Source organism: Lipotes vexillifer, unplaced genomic scaffold (genome assembly GCF_000442215.2).
Source record: "Lipotes vexillifer unplaced genomic scaffold, Lipotes_vexillifer_v1.1 scaffold965, whole genome shotgun sequence".
Classification (NCBI taxonomy): domain Eukaryota; kingdom Metazoa; phylum Chordata; class Mammalia; order Artiodactyla; family Lipotidae; genus Lipotes; species Lipotes vexillifer.
Genome location: NW_006769686.1, coordinates 1,573,049 through 1,596,696, shown reverse-complemented (window position 1 = coordinate 1,596,696; position 23,648 = coordinate 1,573,049). Strand labels below are relative to the sequence as shown.

The 23,648-nt window shown below is 54.2% G+C and overlaps 3 protein-coding genes across 5 annotated transcripts in view; 1 reads left to right on the top strand and 2 right to left on the bottom strand.

The window, feature by feature from the left end:
- Positions 1 to 89: 89 nt before the first annotated feature.
- Positions 90 to 7,377, bottom strand: ABCB6 (ATP binding cassette subfamily B member 6 (LAN blood group)). Its single transcript, XM_007445823.1, has 19 exons — positions 6,539 to 7,377; positions 6,078 to 6,215; positions 5,616 to 5,802; positions 5,319 to 5,420; positions 4,968 to 5,151; positions 4,239 to 4,360; positions 3,606 to 3,715; positions 3,357 to 3,422; positions 3,059 to 3,184; positions 2,830 to 2,906; positions 2,680 to 2,743; positions 2,483 to 2,568; positions 2,213 to 2,270; positions 1,893 to 1,997; positions 1,278 to 1,452; positions 1,022 to 1,134; positions 687 to 781; positions 547 to 615; positions 90 to 357 (listed from the first exon to the last, which is right to left on the bottom strand). The coding sequence occupies exons 1-19, from the start codon at positions 7,085 to 7,087 to the stop codon at positions 249 to 251; spliced, it is 2,535 nt and encodes an 844-aa protein (XP_007445885.1). The 5' UTR covers positions 7,088 to 7,377; the 3' UTR covers positions 90 to 248.
- Positions 7,378 to 7,439: 62 nt separating this feature from the next.
- ATG9A (autophagy related 9A) lies at positions 7,440 to 17,375 on the bottom strand. Of its 3 annotated transcripts, XM_007445821.1 has the most exons (16): positions 17,232 to 17,375; positions 16,115 to 16,172; positions 15,566 to 15,697; positions 15,401 to 15,444; positions 14,521 to 14,585; positions 13,561 to 13,722; positions 13,228 to 13,369; positions 12,245 to 12,993; positions 12,011 to 12,164; positions 11,726 to 11,905; positions 11,070 to 11,318; positions 10,690 to 10,868; positions 10,471 to 10,588; positions 9,460 to 9,682; positions 9,119 to 9,264; positions 7,760 to 8,839 (listed from the first exon to the last, which is right to left on the bottom strand). In XM_007445821.1, the coding sequence occupies exons 3-16, from the start codon at positions 15,666 to 15,668 to the stop codon at positions 8,834 to 8,836; spliced, it is 2,520 nt and encodes an 839-aa protein (XP_007445883.1). In that variant the 5' UTR covers positions 15,669 to 15,697; positions 16,115 to 16,172; positions 17,232 to 17,375; the 3' UTR covers positions 7,760 to 8,833. The 3 variants fall into 3 exon arrangements, with proteins under 3 accessions (XP_007445882.1, XP_007445883.1, XP_007445884.1); XM_007445822.1 differs by lacking the exon at positions 16,115 to 16,172; XM_007445820.1 differs by lacking the exons at positions 7,760 to 8,839; positions 16,115 to 16,172; positions 17,232 to 17,375 and adding an exon at positions 7,440 to 7,538 and having other exon boundaries at positions 15,566 to 15,668.
- A 543-nt stretch (positions 17,376 to 17,918) lies between these two features.
- Positions 17,919 to 23,648, top strand: part of ANKZF1 (ankyrin repeat and zinc finger peptidyl tRNA hydrolase 1) — a 6,312-nt gene continuing 582 nt past the window's right edge. Inside the window, 15 exon segments of the mRNA XM_007445819.1 lie at positions 17,919 to 17,962; positions 17,964 to 18,064; positions 18,959 to 19,071; positions 19,293 to 19,395; positions 19,517 to 19,654; positions 19,657 to 19,733; positions 20,225 to 20,337; positions 20,431 to 20,578; positions 21,424 to 21,704; positions 21,863 to 21,984; positions 22,535 to 22,740; positions 22,773 to 22,863; positions 22,866 to 22,997; positions 23,103 to 23,251; positions 23,383 to 23,526. Coding sequence (XP_007445881.1) covers positions 17,919 to 17,962; positions 17,964 to 18,064; positions 18,959 to 19,071; positions 19,293 to 19,395; positions 19,517 to 19,654; positions 19,657 to 19,733; positions 20,225 to 20,337; positions 20,431 to 20,578; positions 21,424 to 21,704; positions 21,863 to 21,984; positions 22,535 to 22,740; positions 22,773 to 22,863; positions 22,866 to 22,997; positions 23,103 to 23,251; positions 23,383 to 23,526 — 1,962 coding nt within the window.

Genomic DNA, 23,648 nt, shown 5'->3' with positions numbered 1-23,648 from the left:
ACCAAAAACAGAAGAGTCCTGTCAAGAATGCTCACCTGATCTAAGGGTGGAGGCCTGCTGCAATCCCCCACACCAGAAAGTCACAGTGATCCCAGCTCAGTCCACACTTTTATTTCCCCCAAAAGTGCTTTTTTGAAAGGCCCCTTTCCTTCACTATAGCTAGCACCAAGACCAGGATGAAATACGGCAGGCGAGAGGGATACAGTGTTACTTCCCTTGGTTATCCTTTGGGAGGGAGGGTACTTTGGTCACCAGGCCTTAGTCTGGGGCCTGGTGTCTTCAGAGACTTCCTGTCCCTGCTGCTGCAGCTGCCACATGTCAGCATACACCCCGCCTCGGGACAGCAGAGCCTCGTGCCTGGGGCAAGGAGAAAAACATAAGTCCCAACCAACTATCAGTTTTACCCCAAGGGTCCTTGCCACTAGTCTATGAGATGACAGGGAACTGGCGAGGGAGATCCTTCCAGAAAGCCCTGGGATTCCACAACCTTTTCCTGGGGCCCTCAATTCAGAGGCCCTTCCCTATTCATCCTGCTGTGTCCCTTACCGTCCTCTCTCCACAATGCAGCCATCCTTGACGACGAGGATCTGGTCAGCACTAACCACGGTGGAGAGCCTGAGAGGTCAGAGATCAGTCACCTACCACAGCACCAGTGTGGGCCCCGCTGCCTGCTGCCCGTCCCGTACCTGTGTGCCACCACGATGGTGGTGCGGTTGGCGCAGACTTTGGCCAGAGAAGCCTGGATGGCCCTCTCATTAGGTGTATCCAGCGCGGATGTTGCCTACAGAGAGGGACTGGGTAGAACTGCCCCTGCCACCCAAATCCCCAGTGGGAGGAGGATGCGAGCTGCTGGACAAAGCCTCAGGAATCAAAAAGAACCTGTTTTGTGCTTGGAAACTGCAAAGTGTTTCTGTGAAACATGGATTTGTGCTAGCTCTCCTAGATGGAGACGGTGCCCAGCAGCAATGGCTGGGGCACAGGTTGGGGAGGAAGGAGGGGAGAAGGCACTCAGGGTCCTCACCTCGTCCAGCAGAATGATGTCTGGAGCCTTGAGAATGGTGCGAGCGATGGCGACACGCTGCTTCCCCCCGCCGCTCAGCTTCAGTCCCCGCTCACCCACCTGCGTATCGTACCCTGTGGAAATTGCCCACTTCCCTCAAGTCACAGTAATAAACTTGTTTCCTGTGACCAGATGGGCAAGGAAGAGGTGGATCTGAGGTCAGAGGGAGTAACGGGATTGAACTGGGCAGGAGGGGGACTCTGCAGGGGAGGCTCACCTTCAGGGAAAGCCATAATGGTGTCATGGATGCCTGCAGCCTGAGCCGCAGCCTTCACCTCATCATTCCCAGCTGTGATGCGGCCGTAGCGGATATTGTTGGCAATGGTGTCATTGAAGAGGACAGTGTCCTGGGGCACGACTCCAATGTGAGACCGGAGAGAGACCTGGGTCACCTGGGGCCAAAAGACCATATGCTCTGGCCTCTGAGACCCACCCAGGCCTGGAAGGTAGGATGGGATGGTGGGAAGCATATGGGATGCTTGAGAATCCCAGGATTCTGCGTGAGAATCCTGCCTCCATCTTCCCAAACCCTAGCTGTGCAGGCAAATCACTTAACCTCTCTGAGCCTGTTTCCCCATCAATAAAGAGAAAATACACTTTCTCTCCCTGCTTCCCTGGGTTGCTGCAGATCTTTGTGCCTCATACAGCACCATACTACTCATTCTCATGACTACTTTCCTTATGTAGGTCGTCTACTGCTAGAAAGGCTGAGGTCTCCTGGCCCAACTTTCTGCAGGGGTGACAGCTCCTCCACCACTCCCTGGATGCCCAGCACCTGCCATTCTTTCACACACAGGCCCCTAAATTACAGTCTTCTCCCAAGCATCCTTACCTGTGAAATGTTCTGCCCATCTATTCGGATGCAGCCAGAGCTGATGTCATAGAAGCGAAATAGCAGGCGCAAAATTGTGCTCTTCCCTGCTCCTGATGGGCCCACCTGTTGCATGAGAAACAAAGGGAAAACGTTCTAAGGCCCATCGGCTTTTAAATCTTTCTCTCCACGAGGCCACCAATGTCCATGGAGGCTGCTACATTCACTCCAGTAACCTGGCATGACAGGGCTAACTCCACAGCCTTGGTCCCAAGTTACCACGGGCACTAGAATAAGGGAAGCTCAAGGGGTCTGGGCCTACTGGCTGGGTCTCCTCTTACCAGGGCCAGTGTCTGTCCAGGCATCACGGTGAAGGACACATCCTGCAGGGTCTCCCGCCTGCAAAGAAGGATGGGCATGCTCAGCAGGCCTGCTGCACTGCCAGGGGCCCCCTCCAACACTAGAGCCACAACTGGGCCCTGCCCCTCTCTTGCTCAGGCTCTCTTCCCAGGTAGTGGTGGGCTGAGAAGCAGGGAGGAGGGGCAGGAAAGCAGTGTGTAAGTGGACACCGGAAAAGGGGGCTGGGGGACAGTGAGAGGGGAGGGGCTCACCCATCGGTGTAGCTGAAGTGCACATTCTCAAACTCAATCTGGCCCCTCTGAAAGTGAAGGGGCCCTGCTCCGGGAAGGTCCTTCACCTGGGAGAGTGCCACCAACATGTGCCATTACAGGCCTGGTATTCTCCAGACACAAAGAACGCCACGCAGCCTCCCGCTCCCCACAAACCCGGCTCCTGTCTCCTCACTCACTTCTGTCTCCTCTTTTAGCAGGTCAAACATGTTCTCCATGTCAATGAAGTTGGTCTGGATCATCCTGCAAGAAGAATGCTGGCTGGAGCTCCTCTGGAGCTGGAGAAATAACAGTGCCTCCTGAACAGGTGAGGGCCAGGGTCAGGTTACCTGTAGTAGGTGCCAAACCAGTTGAGGGGCATGTACAGCTGGATGATGTAAGTGCCAAACAGCACAAAGTCCCCAACCTGTGGACATCAAGGGAAGAGGAGTCACAGGAGGCCTGCGGGCTCTCACCCTGCCCACTGGCTATCACCCTGCCTGCTTCCCACCCAGGAACCCGGTGGCCTAAACAAAGACCCTGGTCCCCTCATCCCCAGGCCCAGCACAATTCCCTCACCTGTAGCTTCTTCTCACTGACAAAATATGCACAAAGCAGGGAGCCAGAGAGGAGCCCAAGTCCAATCACCAGGTTCTGGGTCTGATTTAGTAAAACCAGTGAAGCACTTGACTTCCACTCCAAACCCTGGGGCCATGACATGAGAGGAAGGAATATCACATGCATGCTGACAGTCACCAAATCCCAACCTGGCCCTGGGCACCTTCAACCTCACAGCCCAAATGTTACTCCTCTCTGTCCTGGCAATTCCACAAGGCCAGGCTGTTGCTCTCAGTAGGCCTCAAACTAGCAACCTCACCTGATATTTGACGATGGCCTCGCGATAGCGGTCCACTTCGTAACTCTCTGCATTGTAATACTTGACCTGATGAATTCAAAGCACCGCTGTTCCACACGGTCACGGCTTTCAGCTCAATTCCCCATCCCTCCTCCCTAACTGTAAACAGCACACCTCGCACCCCCCAGCTGCTTATCAGCCCCGATGGTCCCAGGCACACTCTTCCACATCTCCGAGCCTCACAACACTGCCACCAAAGGCCTCTGTTACCGTCTCAAAGTTTAGCAAAGAGTCCACAGCCCGTGCCCGGGTAGCATTCTCCTGTGTGTTCATAGCACGTCGAAACTTCGTTCTCCACTCAGTGACCACAACGGTCAGGGCTAGAGAGTGACAGGAGGAGGGAGAGGGAGAAGAAGAGAGCAAGACATCACTCCCAGCAGCGGAGACCATGTGCATGTCTGCTGCCGGTCACATGCGCACTAACCCTGTGCTATAGCCCAGGGACCCAGATTCCAAAGGGGAGGGAGTCTTAAGCTCCCTGAGGGAAGGGGCTGTGTCCAAGACCTCACTGTAGGCTGCATAAAGCCCATGTGAAAACGGTTGTGGTGAACAAATGAACGCAAGCTGCATCCTGTTACAAAAATGAGGTTCGTCCTTGACTCGCATCCACAGCGGGCACCTAATGTTGACCAGGATGCCCTTCCCCAGCCCTCCGCCACCCAGGGTGAGCTGAGGTTCCCCCAGCAGAGGCGGCTCACCCGTCATACTGGAGAGCAGCAGGAGGCTATGCGGGTCCACTGATCTACAGTCTCCCAAAGCTGGGTCACCTGAGTGGGGGCAGGGCTCATGCCCAAGGGAGTCCGTGGATAGTTCAGGGAGGTGGTTTCACCAAGAAGCACTCACCGAGGTAAAGACTCATGCACAGGAACACAATGAGGCCAAACCAGGCATTGAAGAACATGCTGAAGTAGATGATGCCAATGATGATGTCGGCCAGCGTGGGGACGATGCTGAACACCAGGTAGCTAGGAGGTAAAGTCAAGCAACAAAGAAAGGTTTAAGAGCTCGGAGCCAGCAACTCTCCCTAGGGGGTTTCAGCGTAGTGTTTTGTTTTCAACAGCAACAGACTGGAATCAAGCTAAATGCCCCTTAAGAGGTAGATGGCGAAATAAACCATAGGATGCCCAAATTATAGAATGCTCTGGATCAATTATAATGAATGAGGAAGATCTTCATGTGTGGGTTAGAATACATCTCCCTAACATTTTGATAATAAGGCCATTCTGAGAATGACATCTACGTCATGACACCATTCATTTTAGGAAAAACCTCCACGATACCACATTAGTTCTGTGAGTCCGCATGTATATACGTAAAAAAATGCAAAAAAAAGCAGAACTCAACGTACTGAATGGAGTGAGAACCTCTGAAGAAGTGAGCGGAATTCAAGAGATTTGCTCTGTCTTCTTTATTTGAATTATTACGAGAGCACATGTACATTAATTTTACAATTAAAAAAAAAAAAGAGGACAGAGGAGCAGCTCCAGGAGCTGGGTCGGTTCTCCTGACAGCCCCTCCACCCCTGCTTCTCCAGACCCGCCCTCCCACACTTGCTTTCCATTGGCTTGGCACCTGAGCAGCCCCGTGACACTGGATGTGCCCCGGTCCACGATCCGCAGCACCTCCCCCGTGCGGCGCCCCAGGTGCCAGCGCAGCGAGAGCTCGTGCAGGTGGGAGAAGAGGCGCAGCTCCACCTGCCGCGAGGTGAACTGCTGCACCCGGATCCATAGGAACGTGCGCACGTTGCTCACGAAGCCTGGGGGAAGCCAGGGGAGGCCTTGGTAGGGCTGAGAAGCCTAATGACGTCATCCCAGCAGCAAAATGTGAAAGGTCTGAGAGCACCAAGGGGCCTGGGGGAAGGACGCCTGTGGGAGAAGGGAGAGGGGCCAATACCAACCGAGGTGAGGGCAGAGTCCCTCATACCTGTACTGCCGGTGCCACCCCCCTGGAGGAACTTGAGGAAGACGTAGATGATGACAGTCCAGACCAAGGAGCTCCAAGGTGCCTTCTGGGTCAGCAAGTTCACTATGGAGAAAACGAGTCCGAGCCCACTTATGGACCCTAGAACCCTCTTCAGGAGAAACCGCCCCAGGAATCAGCCACAGCCTCCTTCTGACCACCCAGCTCCCAACTCTGTCCCACTTCCCTAGGCTAGTCCCCTGCACCAACCAGACCAATGAAAGACCAGAGTGCTGAGCTGACAACCCTTCTCCCGCTCACCTATGTCCCTGTAGAAGACGGGGACCAACACGTTCAGTCCCCGGTCCAGCCCCATGAGCCCCAGGCAGATGAGCACAACAAACTGCAGAGCTGGACTCCCTCGAGGCCACAGGTAGCCACTCAGTAGGCGGAGTTTCCTGCCAAGGTCTTGCCAGGTAGACCGTGGTGGCCCCTCTGTTGACTGAACCTAGGATGGTGAAACGCATGAGGGAGGGGCTCATGCACAGGGAGGGAAGCTCAGAAATCAAAATGAAGTGCACTAGCCAGAAAGCCCCTAGGGAAAATGTATGGGATTACAGCTCCCAGGTAATGGTAACAGACCAACAGGCAATCCCTGATGGGGTCAGAAAAGCTAAGGGCACAAACTGAGACTTAGGAAAGAAATGGGTTTTTATGGTGGGAAGAAATGATGATGGAGAATGGAATTAAGATAGATCCGAAGTTTCAGAAACTGAGGTGTACCTGGCTCCTGTCTACATCTTGATCCTCTTCATTGACCCGCAAGGTGTAAGACTGGGGACGAAGTCCAGGGGCCCAGAGCCCCAGGACAAAAAGCCCTCCAGAGACCACATACCGCAGCACCCACAGGCTAAACTGAACCTAGAATTAAACATATGTGGAGAGACTATCAACGAGGGCCAGAATCCCATTGTTACTACTTATAACACATCTGGGGACTGGGGTAGGGCACACACCCAGGTCCTCCTCAGGGGCCCAGCATCTAATAGTCTTTAAAAAAAATCCACAGTGACTCAGCACAGCCACTCCCCACCAGCTGGCTATCAGCTCCCAGCAGCGCTGGCCCCTCCTTTCTTCCCTTTTTTAGAGGCATTCGAAAGCATGGAGCCAGTGTGACCAGACATGCCATCTTTCTTCCCAGCACCCGCTACCCATGCTTCCCCTCCCCCCACGAGGTCACTCACCTGCTGGCTCAAGTTCGCCCTTGCCCACCACCATTGTGGGCTGTTCCAAGACACGAGGGCCAAGTTCTCGGCTGCAAAAGCCACAGTCCAGAGGAGCAGGAGACCCGGACTGTGCGTGAACTTGATCCAGACGCCCATTGCTAGCTTCTGCCGTGCCTGGCTCCGTTCCACCACGAGCAGCCCCAGGCCACAGGCGCTGGCCACAGTCCCCAATACAGAAGCCAGCAATAGGTAGCCTGGCAGTGGGGCACCCTGGGCAGTGCCCACCCGGCCAACCAGGCCGGCTAGGGGCAGCGCCACCTGAAGTGTGGCCAGAAGCAGCTGCAGCACGTAGGGAGCTACGCGAGGGCCGGCCGCCCAAGACACCGCGTCAGCGCCACCTGGCCGCTCCGGACGTTTGCAGGGAAGAGCCGGCACCAAGGCCAGAGCCCCCAGGCCCATCAGCGTCGAGGGTACAAGCGTGAAGAAGAAGCAGGGGCTGAGGCCACCCTTCGCCCAGACCGGACCCGCGGGTCCTTCGGCCTCACAGTAGTTGCCCACAGTCACCATGGTAATGCGTGGCCGCCGGCCGAGGCTGAGGGGACTGAGGGACAGGAGAACTGGACCGGCCGCTCGGGGCGGGGCGCGGAATCCCGGGTATCTCGGGTCATGGAGCCTCGGGGCGCTAAGCCGCGGGGGTCGCGCAGCAGGGACGAACGTGGACCCGGCCACACCACCCACTCGCTTCGCGCACGCGCCGCCGCCACGCACTCACGCCGGGCACGTACGCCGTCTCTGCCGTCCGCCCCTAGCTCGCGGCCGGGGACCCTCCGGCCAAGTCGGGGCCCACAGGAATGTTCAGCCACTGCCTCCAGCCGCTCTCTTCCGCAGCAGCCCCGCCCACCAGGGCCGCTCCCAGCTCCTACCCAGGGCCCCATTGGCTGAGTGTCTCCGAAGGGGCGGGGGAATGGTGCACGCTGGGGAAGGCAAAATAGAACAGCAGAGTCGGCATGGTCACGTGCTCAGGGCGGGAAATCTGACCGCACGTCCTGCCGGAGTCCTTGACCTCCACGGAACCAGGGATAGGAAGCTGCCCTCTGCTCGCCCACTAGGTCGGTATATCCAAGCGATTGCATTGGGCAGCTTTCCCACAGGGCCGACCCGGTCCCCAGCCACCTGGGTGGTTCACACACACCCCACTTGCCCCCAGAACCTTGGCCACTCGAGACAACAAGCCGCGACCTGGTCAAAATCCCTTCTTTATTAAGGGTTGTCAAGCTGTACACGGTCCCCACCCCACTCCCCTGTAAGTTCGGGCGGGCAGCGTAGTTCACCGCTCACCCGCAGCGGACCGCAGCTGGGTGAGGGGTGGGGCGAAGGGAAGGAGCTGGGTCCCAGCATGCAATGCGGTAGCCCAAAGCTAAGCCGTCCGGTCGCCCCTCCATCCCCCTCAAGGGACAGTGGGATGCAGGCCAGAGCTCTCTTGCTGGTAGGCAGCCAGTCGAGGGCACACTTCCAGCCCTGTCCATCCCATGTGCAGGTGGTGTGGGGGGGTGTACAATAAGCAGCAATAGGGGCCAGGAAGGCCTCAGTCTCCCGGGGGGCCCATCTTAAAAGTTGGAGAGGGCAGCAAAGAATTTCCATCCTGCTCCTGCAATTTAGAAGCTTCCTTCTTAGTGTCAAAAGATAGCATGAGGGGAGCTAGGAGCTAAAGCCTCCACACCAAGACAAAGCAAAAGCTGAACAGAAGGGGAACAAGCGAACAGAACAGGAGCAAGTGGCACACATGCCAGTGATGTGCAGGAAGCAGGGGAGAGGTGAGCAGGCTGCAGCACTGGGAGAGAACTGGGGGTGAGGTAAGGGCCACAGCCTGAGCTGCTCATCTGTTCAGGGTGCGGGGAGGGCGGCTGCAGAGGTTGAGGGTCCAGGCCCACCTCCCCACTCCACAGTTGGCACAGGTTCTCCCTGCTTGGCAGCTTCTGTGGTGGGCAGTCCTCTGGAGACTTGCAGGGGTGGGTGCAAAGGTGGCAGTACTGGGGCTGGGCTGGGGACCAGTTTCTAGCACCACACTCTGAGCCAAGGGGTGTCCTGGGGATGAGGCTAGAGTCCTGTGTGCCCTGGTTCCTAGGCCCCCAATCTCTCTCCTGGGGCTGTGGTGAGCCCAGCATTGGCACCTTCCTTGGCCAGGCACAGACACACAAACACCACACGCGTGGAGCCAGGCAACACTCAGAGGAGCCCTCCATGGCAGGCGGATGGGATGGCAGGGCAACGGTGGCCTCCATCCTGGGGCATAGGGACCCTCCTCAGCCTCGTCTATACCTGTGGAGAGAAAAGGGTTGGTAATGGAGATAGTCTTCAGCTATCTGCTTACACAACAGAAGCCTGGAGATAAAGGAAACTTGATTCTTGAGGAGGTAAGCAAAGGAAAAATCAAGTCCTGGATTTCACAGCAGGTGAGGGAAGAAAAGGAAGTGTACTTTGGTGGGGAAGTTGCAGTATCTCTGCCCGAGAGGCCCACCTCCCTTCACATGAGAAGCTTTGACCTCAGCCTGGAAGTTACTGCTTCTGGCAGTTGTTTTGGGGTCTTGAAGCCCTTACCTTGTGCACCTGAGGGGGAAGCTCATCCTCTGAGCCCTCTTCGGGCACGGGCTCTGGGTGCCTTGATGCTGACTGCCCATCTTCAGCCCATCCTCCAAGGGGCAGCCGAGAGAAGTGAGAGGGAGCCCGGGGCACTGTTCCAGGATCTAAAGATACAAGTAAATACTTAGAATGAACACAAACAGGAACGAGGAGAAGGGTTCTGGGGCTTTTGGGGGTAGGTGGAAGTGCGGGGGAGGGATTAGTCTCCTTGGGTCTGGTCCCTCTGACTTCTTTCGTCCCCTAGAGGCCCCAGAAGGACCACCCTTCCCTGAAGACTCTGTGTCCTTCCCAGTGGATACCTGTGATGCCTCCGTAGCGCCTCTGGAAGCCCCCCTGCAGGGCAGTGGTCTCAGGAGCTCCAGGCCGGGGTGCAGCACAGGGATAGCTGGCGGAGCGGGGGATAGGCTGGGAGCCCCGGGCACCGTCTCCCCCGTCTTCGGGGGCACTCTCCCCACTCTCATCACTCTCCCGGCGGTGCCACACATGCCGCTCAGGTTCAGCCTGGGCCTGCTGCTTGTGGAGCTAAGTGGGGGATTCATTAGTTGGGGACAGAAGAATATCTGTCTGAAACAGCTACCCTCCACCATGGTATCGGCCAGTTCCCATTTATACTGCCTCACCTAGAATCACTGACCCAGAGTATCTGATGTGTTAATGATGTGTAACATACACATGATATCTTACAGGTTAAATTCCCAGCAGATCCCTGGAACAAGCCTGTGCATAGATTGTAATAGCTCTCATTTTCCCCAGTCATTTGATTCTGGAACAAATTGGTTGTGAATCTAAGTGCCAGGAACTCTTTTAGGTGCTAGGGATACAGCAGTGAACAAAAGAGACAAAAATTCCAACTCCTGTGGGGCTTATATACTTGGGGGAAGTGGGGAAGGATAGATAATAAACAAATAAATAAGGGAAAAATACAATGTCCCATGGTGCTAAATGCTATGGAGAGAAAAACAGAACAGGAAGGTTCAGGAGGGTAGGCAAGGGAGGCTTTTACTCAGGGTGGCCAGAGGTGGTCTCATGGGGAAAGAAAGAGCATACTTGAATGAGAAGGAGGGAGCCCTGTGGATATCTCAGGGAAGTATGTTCTTGGCAGGGGAAACCACAAGTGCGGAAAAAGCCTGGGTAAAAGTAGGCTAGGCTAAAAAGGATAGGAAGAGGATATATGTGGGAATGGAAATTGCAGAGCAGGTAAATGGCAGAGAAGAGATTTGAACCCCGGTCTTGCTTCACATCTAAAACCCTCTATTCTGTTTTCAGCTGTCACCTTGGTTCTACGACCCTGCCCCTTCCAGCCCACTCACCTGGTGCATATAGAGGGCATGCAGGCTCATCTCAGTGGATGCATATTCCGACAGCACCAGGCTCTGCAGCTGTCCTTCCCACACACTGCTCCCGGAGCTGGCTGTCCTGGCATCCACCCTGCCCCCCAGCACAGACAGCAGTCATCAACATTTCTGAGACCCACACAAATTGCTGGGGGCTACTGCCATGCCCTCCTCTCATGGCCCACCTCTACTCACCCAGAGCCTGTCATGGTGCTGGGAGCCCGGCCTGTGGGAGCCTGACCAGGCTGCAGAGGGGAGAACGAGCGCAGGGCAGAGGCGACTTCAGCCCTGTGCCTGGAGCCCTGCAGGTCTCTGGGCAGTGGGGGGCCCCGGCAGGATGAGCCGGCTACCACGTTTGCAATAAGGCTCAGTGGCTATGAAAGAACAGGGTGGGTAGAATTCTCAGGGCGTAGGGAGGCCTCTGAGTCCCCCAGTATTCTGCACATTAGGACCCAGTGGCACAGAGTGGACAGAAGGAAACTGACCCGGTAGGCCCTTCCGCCCCATGCGCACGTCCCAAGTCCCAGCTCCTGGAGTCCACTCTTCCTGTCATCTCCCAGTCCCTAGGAACGCACCTCAGACTCAGATTGTAAGGATTGGATGGACGTAAAGAGGGCATTTTCCGGGAGCAGACCCCCTTGGGCAAGGCCTGCAGCTGCTCCGTCCCGCTGAACTTGCTCCTTGAGGAAACCTAGGAAGGCCGTGCTCTCACGTGGTGGCTGCCAGCCAGGGTTGGTGATGGCAAAGTGCATGAGTGACAACTCTGTCTTCCCATCCTCGGCTTGCTGGTACACTGAGGCCTCCGTCTGCCCACCGGATAGCCACTGTACAAGGGAGGCTGCAGTGAGCAGGACTGTCCCCTTACAGGAACCCTTTTTGTACCTTTCCTGCTAGTGGGGAGGCCTTGCCCCTGGAGGGCAGAGACCACAATGCACTGCTGTATCTTGTCCAGGGGCCCTGGTGCCCACCCCACGAATGGCCACATGCCAGGCTAGCTGTTTGGTTTGTGCCTTTCAGGGAGCTTGGCCAAGGGTGCAAGTTTAAGGTTATAATCGAGCCCAGGCTCCTGTTTTCAAAGCAGTGTGTGCCCCGGTACAGGGTTGCCCCAAGGCAGGGCTGCCTTTTTGTGATTTGTTGGCTCAGAAGGGTGCCTTTTTGCAGTTTTCCCAAAGACACTGTATATGCCAGCATCACCTCTGGCCAACTGCCCCCCTCCCTCCTTTCCTAATACCTGGGGGTGCCCATGCTGGCGAACATCCATCTGAGCGAAGGAGCAGGTATCTCCAACACCAACGACCTCCACGGTGAAATTGCGGAAGAAGTCTATAATCTCCAGGGCCCGTGGGCGCAGGCAGAAGATGAGGATGAGGGGTGTGACAATGGGGCTCAGTAACTCCTCCAAGATGAACACCTAAAAGGGAAGGGATCAGGGTCACTAGAGAGCAGGAGGGAGCCCAGCCCTCGCCACCAGGCTATCAGCCAGTCTCTAGCAGGCCCTAACTCCAACTCCACTCACTGCCTTGTACTGGAAGAGCTGGGCAAACTCGTCCCGGGTCTGCGAGCGGTGGGCATTACCCTGCCAGTGGTCAGGCATGTAGTGGATGTGAGCGAGGATCACGCGGAGCAGCTGCTCGGGACAGAACACCATGTGCTGGTCCGGAATAAAGGACCTAGTGGGATCAGGGTCATGGTGAGACATAAGCCCCCGGGAATGCTAGTTGGCCTGCTCCCACCTGCTCCCCTGGCCCACCTGCACACGGTCACGGTGACCCCCAGGAGCGTGACAGTGGTGAGGACATGTTCCACAGCCAACACATCTTCGTCGTAAATGGTGAGGGCAATAAGCACGGCCAGGATGGAGCCAGCAAAGAAGGCGCAGTTCTTGGCCAGCAGTGTCAGCAGAGGTGACAAGAAGCAATTCATGTACTTGGATGCGGGCTTGTAGCCCCGGTTGAGGCGGGACTGTAGCTCGTGCTCCAGCTCGTTGAAGTGGCGGAGGTAGCAGCGGCCGTAGAGCGACCAGCAACGTGCTCCCAGGGCCCCCGGCTCCCGCTTCAGCACCTCGGCGTAACTGAAAAAGGCATAGAGGATCTGCCAGATGAGGATGAGGGGGCACAACAGGAAGTTGGCGATGCCAATCCACAGGATGCGGTTACTGAGACGCTGGGCCAGCTCGAGCCGTTGTCCCCCACGTTTGTACTCAGCCTTGAGGCTCCATTCATTGAGAAACAAAGAGCCAGGTCCCCAAAAGAGGATCAGCTCAAAGTTGTACTTGAGGCCCCGAGTGAAGAAGACAACCTCCCCGAGACCGGGCAGGCGGAAGCGCAGAGGCAGGAGGGATTTGTTAACCAGTGCCACCATGTAGTTCTGGAAACGGAGGATACGGTGGTAGATGTCCAGCTCTGTTAGCTCACGCTTGTGGATGCAGATCTGGTGCTCTTTTTGGGTCTGCACAATCCGGGCCTGTACTTCTTGCCACGTGCAGTATGGAAGCGCAGACTATGGGGTGGGGAAGAGACGAGGGATGGAAGGTGTGGTTGTTGCCTCGGCCCCTGGCCCTGCATGAGCTGTGAGGCTCAGGGGTCCTCTGAGTGGAGCCTTTAACCGGATGCTCCTTGATCTGCCAAGGACGGGTGAGGCTGCCCAATGCCTGGGAATACAACCCCCCCCACTTCCCAAGCTGCAGAAGACGTCCTGGCCTGTGGTTGTAACTGCCCACCTTCCCAGTCTCACCATGGGGATGCGCAGAGCATGCAGGTAGAAGGAGTGGATCTCCCAGTAGCAGCAAATGTTATAGATGAACTTGATGAGCCGGTGAACCCAGAAGACACCAGCAATGACGAGGATGGTGATAAGGGAGCCATTTTCCTGAATCCTGGTGGGGAAAAGAAGGGGAGGAGGAGTGGCCCTTGAGGAGCCTTGGCAGACATGCTGCTGTCCTGAAGGATTTGGAGAGGCTGAGCCTGAGCCTGTGTTCTGGGGAATGTTACTGCCTCACGCTCCACTCCATTCCCCACCTGCTAGCTGAACAACAGGCTCTGGTGCCCTCTGAACTGCAGCACTTACCTGGCACTACAGACTTGGGCAGGCAAAAAGGCATCTGGAAGAGTAACCTTGACAGGCTCGGTAGGGTGAAGACTGTGGTTCACCATCTTGTTGGCAAATAGGATGTCGTAGTCCACACAGCTGACCAGGAAGGTGGTGAACGCAACCACAAAGAGGAACTGCCTGGGGAGTTGGGAAGAGAGGGCGCAGTCCGAAAGTCAGAGAGATACCAGTGAAATAACATGGGAAAAAGGAAGAGTCTGGAAGCTCCAGACCAAAATTAGGGAGCAGCCTCTGGGGAAATGGGCTGGAGAACTCCCTGTGGGCTCTCTCTACTGCTTGGCCCCAGGGGACCCAAGCCAGCTCCTATTTTTTGCTCTTAGCTTCAGGCACCACAGAATCAGCCTGCTTTTCTACCTCATAGTAATCTCTGCCGCCACTCGCTGGACTCTTTCAAAGGTCTTAAATTGTGGTCTGTGGTCCCCAGTACCTGGTTTCCTTTTGAGATGGTAGTTAGAAGCCCTTTGCGGATTTGAACTCTTTTCTTACGGAGGGAAGGTTTCCCAACCCCTTGACATTTGGCAAAGCCATATGGCTCCTTCCTCCTAGCAGGCTCTCTACTCAGCAGCAGGCCTAAGGTGCAACCAAGGCAGAACAGAGAAATTTTTCTCAAGTAAGTGGCTGGCATCTCTGATACCTCCTGCCTGAATCATGCCCATTCCACTGGAGCTCTGATGAAATGATCAAATCTGACTTCTCTTTGTGGAAGAGATAGGACTTGGAAAGCTTTCCTTATAAGTGAGATTAAAAAAGATAAGGCTGTAAAACGGTGTCACACCCAGTCCTTGAACTATAAATGGTTGCAGAGTTTTGAGCCTAGGACTGACTTGCATTGAAGGTTTGGGCCAGGCGTTGAGCTCAAAGAGAGGAAACACTGAAATGTATTCCTTCACCACATCGTCCATCCCTTCTTATACTTACATGAGCTCAAAGATCTCCCCGATGAGCATACAAGTGAAGCCATTCTTCTGGTGTAGATTATAAACGTGTAATTGTTAAGAAAAAGTGGTCTGTATAGACAGCAATTAAGAGCACAGGGACTTCCCTGGTGGTGCAGTGGTTAAGAATCTGCCTGCCAATGCAGGGGACATGAGTTCGATCCCTGGTCCGGGAAGATCCCACATGGAACTAAGCCCGTGCGCCACAACTACTGAAGCCCACACTCCTAGAGCCCGTGCTCCGCAACAAGAGAAGCCACCACAATGAGAAGTACGTGCACCGCAACAAAGAGTAGCCCCTGGTTGCCACAACTAGAGAAAGCCCGCACAGAAATGAAGACCCAACACGGCATTAAAAAAATTTAAAAATTAAAAAAAAAAAAAGTACAGACTTTGGTGTCACATACCTGAGCTGAAGTCCTGGCTCTATGACTTTCAAGCTGTGTGACTTTGGCCAAGTTACTTAACCTCTCTAAGCTTCTGTCTGTAGTGGTGTGTTGGGAATAATAGCACCTGCCTCATAGGATTATTAGGTCTGAGATAGTGCATATAAAGTATTTAACACAGAACTGACACAGAATAAGTCAAATGACATTAATTATTATGGTTATTAGCATACCATCAAAAAGGAGAATCACACTTAGAGAGGTTCCTTATAAACTAACACTACAAAATGCAAGGCACGTAGCTCTTGATAAATGTGAGGTATCATTGTTTATAATGATCATTATTTCTCTAGCCTCTTTCAGGCTCAAGGTGCCTGAAAAGGATTAGAACCATACCCACACCAACTTCTCATCAGGGGCCTGGCTTAGAGAGGGGCTATAGGTCCCAGAGCTCCAACACAGAGACACAAAGGATATTCGAGAGAAGAAGAGATCAAGGTTTTCGATGTGGTGCCAAGGTGCTGTGGGTACAGGAGCAGAGACGTCAGAGCCCTGAAGAAGTGGAAGCCCCTGCTCCCTCAGTGTTCCTCCACCAATTCTCCCCCCAAGCCCCAGCTCTGGCTGTCACGTCCAGGAACTCACACTTGCTCCCCTCAGGGACATGCACCAACAGGTCCTCCTCCCCGGGGGGTGAATCGCTGTAGGAGGCCTCTAGGCGCTGGTATTCAGTGTCAAACTGCGCCATCACCACCGCCCCCTGTCCACCTTGTCCACCTGTGGGTAATGAGGAAGGAGAGACCCAAGTTCAGACCCCTGGTGCTGTTCATCTTCTCCCCTGCCTACCAGACCAGAAATGAGTGAGAAGGAATCCTGGGCTTGGTCTCCACTACCAGTCTTCTTGGATCAAAGGCAGAGAAAAAGCAGTAACCCAAGGAGAGCAGCAAGCTCAGGGCTTGGGAGGCCCTCACTGACCAATGAGGTCAGTCATTCCCAGAGCCTTTATTGAGTGTCTACCTAGGCCTTGCTGGCCTGAAGGCAGATTCTGGCCCTGTGGGGGGTCTGCTTCATCTTCTATTCACTGGAGAGAAGGGGTCCTCCCCCTCCCCTCCTAGAGAAACCTTGGTCTCCCAAGAGACTAGAAGTTTGGAAGCACTTTGTAAACAGAGATTTGAGATAAGCACATGGCCCTACCAGCTCCATGGGCAGTGTCTGCTCCACTCCAGCCCTCGATGCCCTGGCTCTGCAGCTGCTGGAGGAGAAGGTGTCAGGCCCCGGAGAGTGGGGAGTGGGAACAGAAATAAACCCAACCTTACCGTCCCCCCACGCCCCACACTCAGGGGTGGCCAAGCAAGGGGCAGGGAGGCTGCAGTGGGAAAGAGGCACCCTTCCAGCCTAGGGCTATGCATACTTCCTCTGGTTGTATCATACACGGCCACTCATTCAACTCTAGGGTCCCAAGAAGTGTCTTAATGAACCTGTGGAGACTGAGTCTGTACAGGTCTGGACTGTTTCTCCATTGCCCCACTTCAGCCTCAGAAATTAGATGGACTGTTCAGGGTCCACAAAGCCCCAAACCCAAAAGCCAAGAAGAGAGTCTTTTCTAAAAAGGACCTTTCTGGTCAACTCCTTCCCTTGCTTCCCTAGCCCCAAAGGCCCAGCAGGCAGGCAGTGTTCCTGGATGGGATATACTGATTGTGTCAGTGTAGACCTAGATCCTGGGTGAACTGTGGGTTGCCTTGGTCCTGGAGCCAGGCATGATCTAGGTGGCACTCAACCAGTCAGTGCAGACCCCGAGGCTGTGGAGCCCTGCCCAGCCAGGCCCCGATGGGATTCCCTGGGTTAGTGAGAACCCTGGGTCCTAAGCTGACCAAGCCCTCAGGGAACTCACCACTTACTGGGTCAGTGTAGACCCAGGGCCCATAGAGCCCCTGCCAGCCGGGCCTGGGTTCAGGGGTTCCTGCGAACGTTGGAGGAATCGATCCAGTCCGACAGCCGATACCCGCAGGTGGGCTGGGTTGCCTCCCTACACCCAGCTGCCACGACCCGAGCCCAGCGCGCCCCCAGATCACCCGGCCCCCAGCCAAGGGCTCGGCTCCCAACAGCGGACAGCCCTGCGCGCGGCCCCGTGGCTCGCGCGCGCCCCCGCCCGCGCGCCCCCGCTATCAAAACATTCCGGCTGCGCGCCCCCGCCCCGCCCGCGGCGCCCCTTCCCCCGTTACTCGCCGCGAGCTCACTTAGGGCTCCGAGGGCACCCCTGGACAGGCCCGACACGGGCCGTGAGATTTCGGTATCCGGTCTCGCGTTTCACCTCAGGGACGGTGACCCGGGTGATTCCAGGGGCTCCGTCGGCTCCACTGGTCTCAGCCCGACCCGGAGCAGTAGGCCCGGCGTCTGCCACTCACTGTCACCCGCAGTTAGGCTGACCAATGAACATGATGGGTGGAGACACGACGGCCAATCTCGGCGTCTTGGGCGGGACTAAAGGCTAGAGGCGGGCCTTGGAAGTCAGGGGACCAATTGTGCGCTCTATGTGGGGAGGGGTTCAGGTGCGGGCGACGCCTTTTGTCCTCTTTGCTGCCCCGTAGTGATGAGATTGTTGTGCTTTTGCAGCAATCCGTGCTTCGAACTGTAGACGGCCGTGTCACTCGGCTCCCCGGGACCTTTGGGGCAGCTTCTGAGGGCAGGGACGAGTTCATGCGGTTTAGTCACTGCTGGAGGTCGTCGCACGTAATGAGGAGCGGTTGGTTAAGGAACCTCAGTGATTTTAATTCTGTTGGACTGGATTTGGTTGCTGAATGCGCCCCCATTTCACTCTTGTGTGGTCCGAGACTGGGTGGTGTGAGAAAGCGGGCGGGGGTCACGTATTGACCCCTGTCACCAGGGCGAGGGCCGTGGTGCCTTGCGGCGTGGGGGAGATCAAGTCATGCTGGCGGGAGACGCGGCATAGGATCTTGCTTTGGGGAGCTCTGTTTCTTAACCGCCTTTCTGCTCAGCCATGTCGCCGGCTTCAGCTGCAGCCCAGGCTTCTGTGTCGGTCTCCGTTTGACCTCAAGGCGGATACTCCGGTCCTTCAGGGCCTGCGCCTGGTGAGCCACGCTCCCGGGGAGGCTCTGGCCCAGGCTCTGCAGATTTCCTGTCCAGGTATCTGGGAAGGTTTGGGGTGGACCCGTGAGGGACGTGACAGGGCTTTTTGGAGCTTATTGCTCTTAAAGGAAACACATTTCTTATTGGTGTTTCCCAGCTTAGGAGCCCTTGTTGACATCTCCTTCTACTGGATAAAACTTATCAAACCCCAACTGCAGAGTGTTTGTTTTTTACTTTTCCTTTTAAGCTGAAATTTGTGTATATGTTTCTTAACTGTTATGAATTTAAGGCAACATTTGTACGTGTAAAATTTAAATCTATATTTTGGTCAAAAAAAAAGAATTCACTCGATCTCTGGATTTCTAGAACAGGCTCCTGAATTGTCTCCAAACAAATCTCTTGCCATTGTTTATGCCTCATCACGTTACCACCACTGCCTGCAAAAACACTTCAGAATTCCTTGACATAGTCCAAATTTAACTATTCCAATCAAATCATTCCTTCTTGCTGAATATAAAACAACTTACTCTTGGTTTCATACAGCTTTAGTTTGGCTGTTTCTCTCGTACCTTTTTAAAAAACAAACTGCACACTGTAATTGGAAATATAAGCTAAAAAAGTGGCATTTGGGAAGTGATTTTTGCAGTTAAGAATTTTAACCTTCTCAGAAATCATTTTCTAGGATTTCTCTAAACAATCCCTTTGGTTAATTTACATACAATGTTTGATTTATATTCATTTTACGTACATCTTTTCAGAAGCATATTTATTGTATAAAGTGATTGTTGTGCTATTCGCTTCATTATTACTAGATTGTAAATTCCTTGAAGGCAAGGACATGCCATCTCTTTTTGTATCCTCCTCTGCTTTGTATATCAGACACTGAATGTAATCCTAGATACTGTGGATTTGGGCTCCTTTTCTACCTCTGTTTACCCTCCCCTTATTTAGGTTCAGGGGAGAGAATAAGCCCAGAAAGAAAACCACTCCAGGGTCCTCTGGGTATTTCAGAGAAGTTGTTTTGTTCAACCTGTGACCAGACCTTCCAGAACCACCAGGAACAGGTAAAAGACCAGGTACAGAGCTAAATGGTGGAAGCAAAGGTATAATGGTGGGTGGGGAGAGGTAGACATTTGTCTTTAATGAATAAAGTTCCATGTTTTAACTAAGAAAGTTAGTGTTACCTGGTCATACTTCCTGGAGTTCTGTTAGAGGTCTTGGATACCATAAAAGGCCAGGCTGGGGCATGCTTCCACACTGTGCTTCCTTCTTTGCCTCCTACTAGAGGGAACATTATAAGCTTGACTGGCATCGGTTTAACCTAAAGCAGCATCTCAAGGACAAGCCTCTCCTGTCTGTCCTGGACTTTGAAACGCAGAGCTCCACAGGTGATGACTGTTGGGAGACCTGTGGGGATAGGTCATGGGGATGGAGAAAGACCCTAGTTTAGGAGCTTGAGGAAAGGTCAAAGATGGGCCACCAAACTTGCATATCTCATGTTGTTCTCAGGAGATCTTTCCAGCATCTCAGGATCAGAAGACTCGGACTCAGCCAGTAAGGAGGACTTGCAGATACTGGATGAGGAGAGGGCTGAGTTTGAGAAGCCTAACCGACCCTGAGGCTTCTACCCGCATGGGGTTCTTTTCCAGATGCCCAGGGCCAGTTTCTTTATGCCTATTGTTGTGTCCTAGGCCCTCGCCAGGCAAGTGCCAGCACAGGTTGTGTGGTCAACTCCAGCCTTCTGTACACTCAGCCTAGATTTTCCCTCAGCACAGTCTGTGTCTCACTTCTTTCCTTCCTTCCTGTTGGGGGTGGGTATCACACTTGACAGCACAGTCTTGGACTGAACTGGCTTGAATCTTAGAAGGGTCAAGTGTAATGGAATTAAGTTTGGAAATAGACCAATCTAGGTTTGAATTATGGTTCTACCACTTGATCTTGACTACCGCAGGCTCAGCGGCCATGGCTCAATGGGCCTAGCCGCTTCGCAGCACGTGGGATCCTCCCAGACAGGGGCACAAACCCATGTCCCCTGCATCGGCAGGCGGACTCAACCAGTGTGCCACCAGGGAAGCCCTCAAATTTTCTTATTTGTAAAATGGAGACAAATAAGTTGTATTAAAAGAGATGATGCATGTGAAGCACTTAGCATTGGCACTTATTTCTTACTGTCAGTAAGTGCCACAGATATGTTTGTGCTGCTCCTGCATCATCCAGGTGCCCCCACAAGAAGCAGAACTGCTGCTACAGAACTTGAAAAGCAGAGGTCCCAGGGACTGCGTGGTGCTCATGGCTGCCGCTGGGCACTTTGCTGGTGCTGTTTTCCAAGTGTGAGAGGGTGCTGCATGGGGTAAGGATGGAATGGATCCTGGTAGCCTGGGAGTATCAGCTGGTTTCCAGTACTGAGTCTGTGCTGTCTACAGATAAGAAGTGTTGACACACAAAACCTTTCACCGCTACACAGTGCGGGCCAAGTGGGGCACAGCCCAGGGGCTTAGGGATGCCCGGGGTGCAGCTTCCCACTCTGCTGGAGCCATCCTGAGGCGCTACAGTGAAGACATGCTATATAAGGTGAGTTAAGTGTCCAGATCTGGTGCTCCTCTAATCCACACTTTTTCCCTCTCAACTGATTAAATGTTACAGTAGGGAGGCTGGCTCCTGTATCCTCCGTCTTGGTTATTTTTGGGTAGATGAAGGTAGAATGGGGTGAATGCCCAGGAGTCTTAGTCCTGTCATTCTCCCTCCATTATCTTCTTTCTTTCTTTCTTTTTGGCTGCATTGGGTCTTCATTGCTGCGCGCCGGCTTTCTCTAGTTGCGGCGAGCGGGGGCTACTCTTCGTTGCGGTATGCAGGCTTCTCATTGCGTTGGCTTCTCTTGTTTCAGAACACGGGCTCTAGGCATATGGGCTTCAGTAATTGTGGCACGAGGGCTCTAGAGTGCAGCCTCAGTAGTTGTGGTGCACGGGCTTAGTTGCTCCGTGGCATGTGGGATCTTCCTGGACCAGGGCTCGAACCCATATCCCCTGCATTGGCAAGCAGATTCTTAACCACTGTGCCACCAGGGAAGCCCCCTCCATTATCTTCTGCCTCCCACTCCCTACACATGATCTGTGGGTTATTTTTTGGTTGGAGATTTAAAAGTAGCAAGTGAAGGGCTTCCCTGGTGGTGCAGTGGTTGAGAATCCGCCTGCCGATGCAGGGGACACAGGTTCGTGCCCCGGTCTGGGAGGATCCCACGTGCCGCGGAGTGGCTGGGCCCGTGAGCCATGGCCGCTGAGCCTGCGCGTCCGGAGCCTGTGCTCCGCGACGGGAGAGGCCACAACAGTGAGAGGCCCGCATACCGCAAAAAAAGAAGAAAAAAAAAAAGTAAAAGTAGCAAGTGAAGAGATGCAGGGCTGAGTTACTTTCTTCTCTAGGATGTTCGTGACCTGCTGGCAGGGCCAGACTGGGCTAAGGTGCTGGAGAAGGCTGGGACGATACTGATGCGTGCACCCCACTCTGGCCAGTCCTTGTTCTTTGGAGGCTGTGAGGCTCCCCTGCAATGTGGGGATCCCCGACTTTGGGATATCCCCCTCGCTACCCGCAGACCCACCTTCCAAGAGCTACAGCGTGTGCTCCATAAGCTGACCACCTCACATGTCCACGGTGAGCCTTCTGTCCAGATCCCCAGACTCCCGAGACCTTCCCATACCTCCCGGCCCCAGCCTCGGCTTCTCATTTGTGCATCCAGATGATTTTCTAGCCCTCGTACTGCAGTCCGATGGCATCTTCGTTGAGAGAAACCTGGGCTGGCTTCTCCTCAGCTAAATTTGAGAACCATCTTTTGTTTTATGGCAGAAGACTCCCGGGAGACAGGTTGGATTTACCTCAGACACACTGGAAGACAATGAGAGGAAGGAAGGCCATTGAGGAAGAAAGTAAGTTCCACAGTGATGAAAATGAGGCACTCGGGTGGAATGAGGAAGCTCCCAAACAGGGTTTGAGCACCATCTGGCAATTGTCAAATCTCTCTCGGGGTCTGTTCTTGATGACTTTTCCAAATCTATCATCTCTTTTGTTCATTGACGTTATCTCTGGTACTTTGAAAAGTCTTAGCATAAAGTCGATGCTTGAATGTGTGTTGTGTGGATCTTACATAATTTACCTGTCTTCTTGGATGCTCTGGTTTTGGGCTAAGGGCTGCTTGCCTCGCTGCAGACTGTTGGCCTGCATGGCTGTCACTGCTCGTGCTTTCCTCTGTTGTGCACCACCCTAAGGCTGTCATGGGAATGTCCAGGGACTCTTGTCCCTGCATAGCTTCTTCTGGGCCTGTGCTTGTCTGGGCTGTGAGCCTCATCTCTGCATGTGATACTAATGGCTTCAGCTCTTGATGGGCTACTTTATCTTGGGTGACAAAATACAAACAATTTTATTTCAGGTGATCTAGATTTTCTCTCTATGTACATTCTTATGCATCTGGGGCAGCCCACAACCTTCTACCCTCTGCTTATTCCTGAGATGGATCTAACATAGCAAATTTTTCCCTAGGTTCAGAGTCAGAGGGAGAGGATGGCTCCCAGGTAGAGTTGGAGCTAGTAGAGGTGACACTGGGGACGCTGGATCTTCGTGAATTTGAGGTATTGCCCAAGCAGAGGAGGAGAAAAAGGAATAAGAGGGAGAGAAACCAAGACCTGGAGGCTGGGGTGCAAATGATTCTTTCGCAGCAACCTCGAGAAGATGAGGCCTTTCCAGAGGCAGCCCCTCTGGGGCCTTCCCCAGACCAGAGTCAGCCCCTCTGGGGCCTTCCCCAGATGAGGCCAAGTCCCCTGGTCAGCCGGAGCTCCGGGATGTGCTTTTGGCTGCTTGCCGAGCTGGAGATGGGGGATGCTGAAGCTCCGGCCAGCTGCCAGCCCCCTAGACCCTGGAGTTCTGTCTCTGCTCAGTGCCCCCTTGGGCTCTGGTGGCTTCACCCTCCTGCATGCAGCCGCCAGAGCTGGGAGAGGCTCAGTAGGTAAGGGCCCTCATGCCGACCCCTCCTGACGATGATCTTGGCACCAGCTACTTGGCAGTGCTTCCCCTGGTCTGCTTGGGTGATGTTGGGAGGAGCCGGAGGCAGGTGATGTTGAACTCATTTTTTGGGTTTTCGCACCTAGGGACTCCCGGCCCCGGCCACAGTACACAGTTGCAGCTGACAAATCAACACGTGATGAGTTCCTGAGCTTCATGGAGAAGAATCCAGATGCTTATGATTACAGCAAAGCTCAGGTCAGCTGGAAGAGGAAGCAGCAGAGTGGGAAGGCATCAGAGATCCTGGCTAGATCTTTTCTATTTTCTTACATTTTTACCAAGGATAGTTTGTATAGGTCTTACCTTATACCTTCCCAGAAATCCTCCAGGTGCCAGGGCCACTGACAGCGGAAATGGAGGTGTGGCAGGCCATTCGGAAAAGGGAGCGGAAGGCAGCCCGGTGGCACCGGCAGGAGCAGCAGTGGGAGCAAGAAGAGCAGCGGGGATTTGCTGCCCTCAGCGACTGAGAGAAGGCGAGGCTGGAGGTTCTTTCTTCCCCAGCAACACTTTCTTAGAGGTCTGATCCAGTGTGCAGCATCACTTCTTAGGTACCCTCTCCACCACTGGGGCCTTGTCCTTAACACAACTTCTCTTT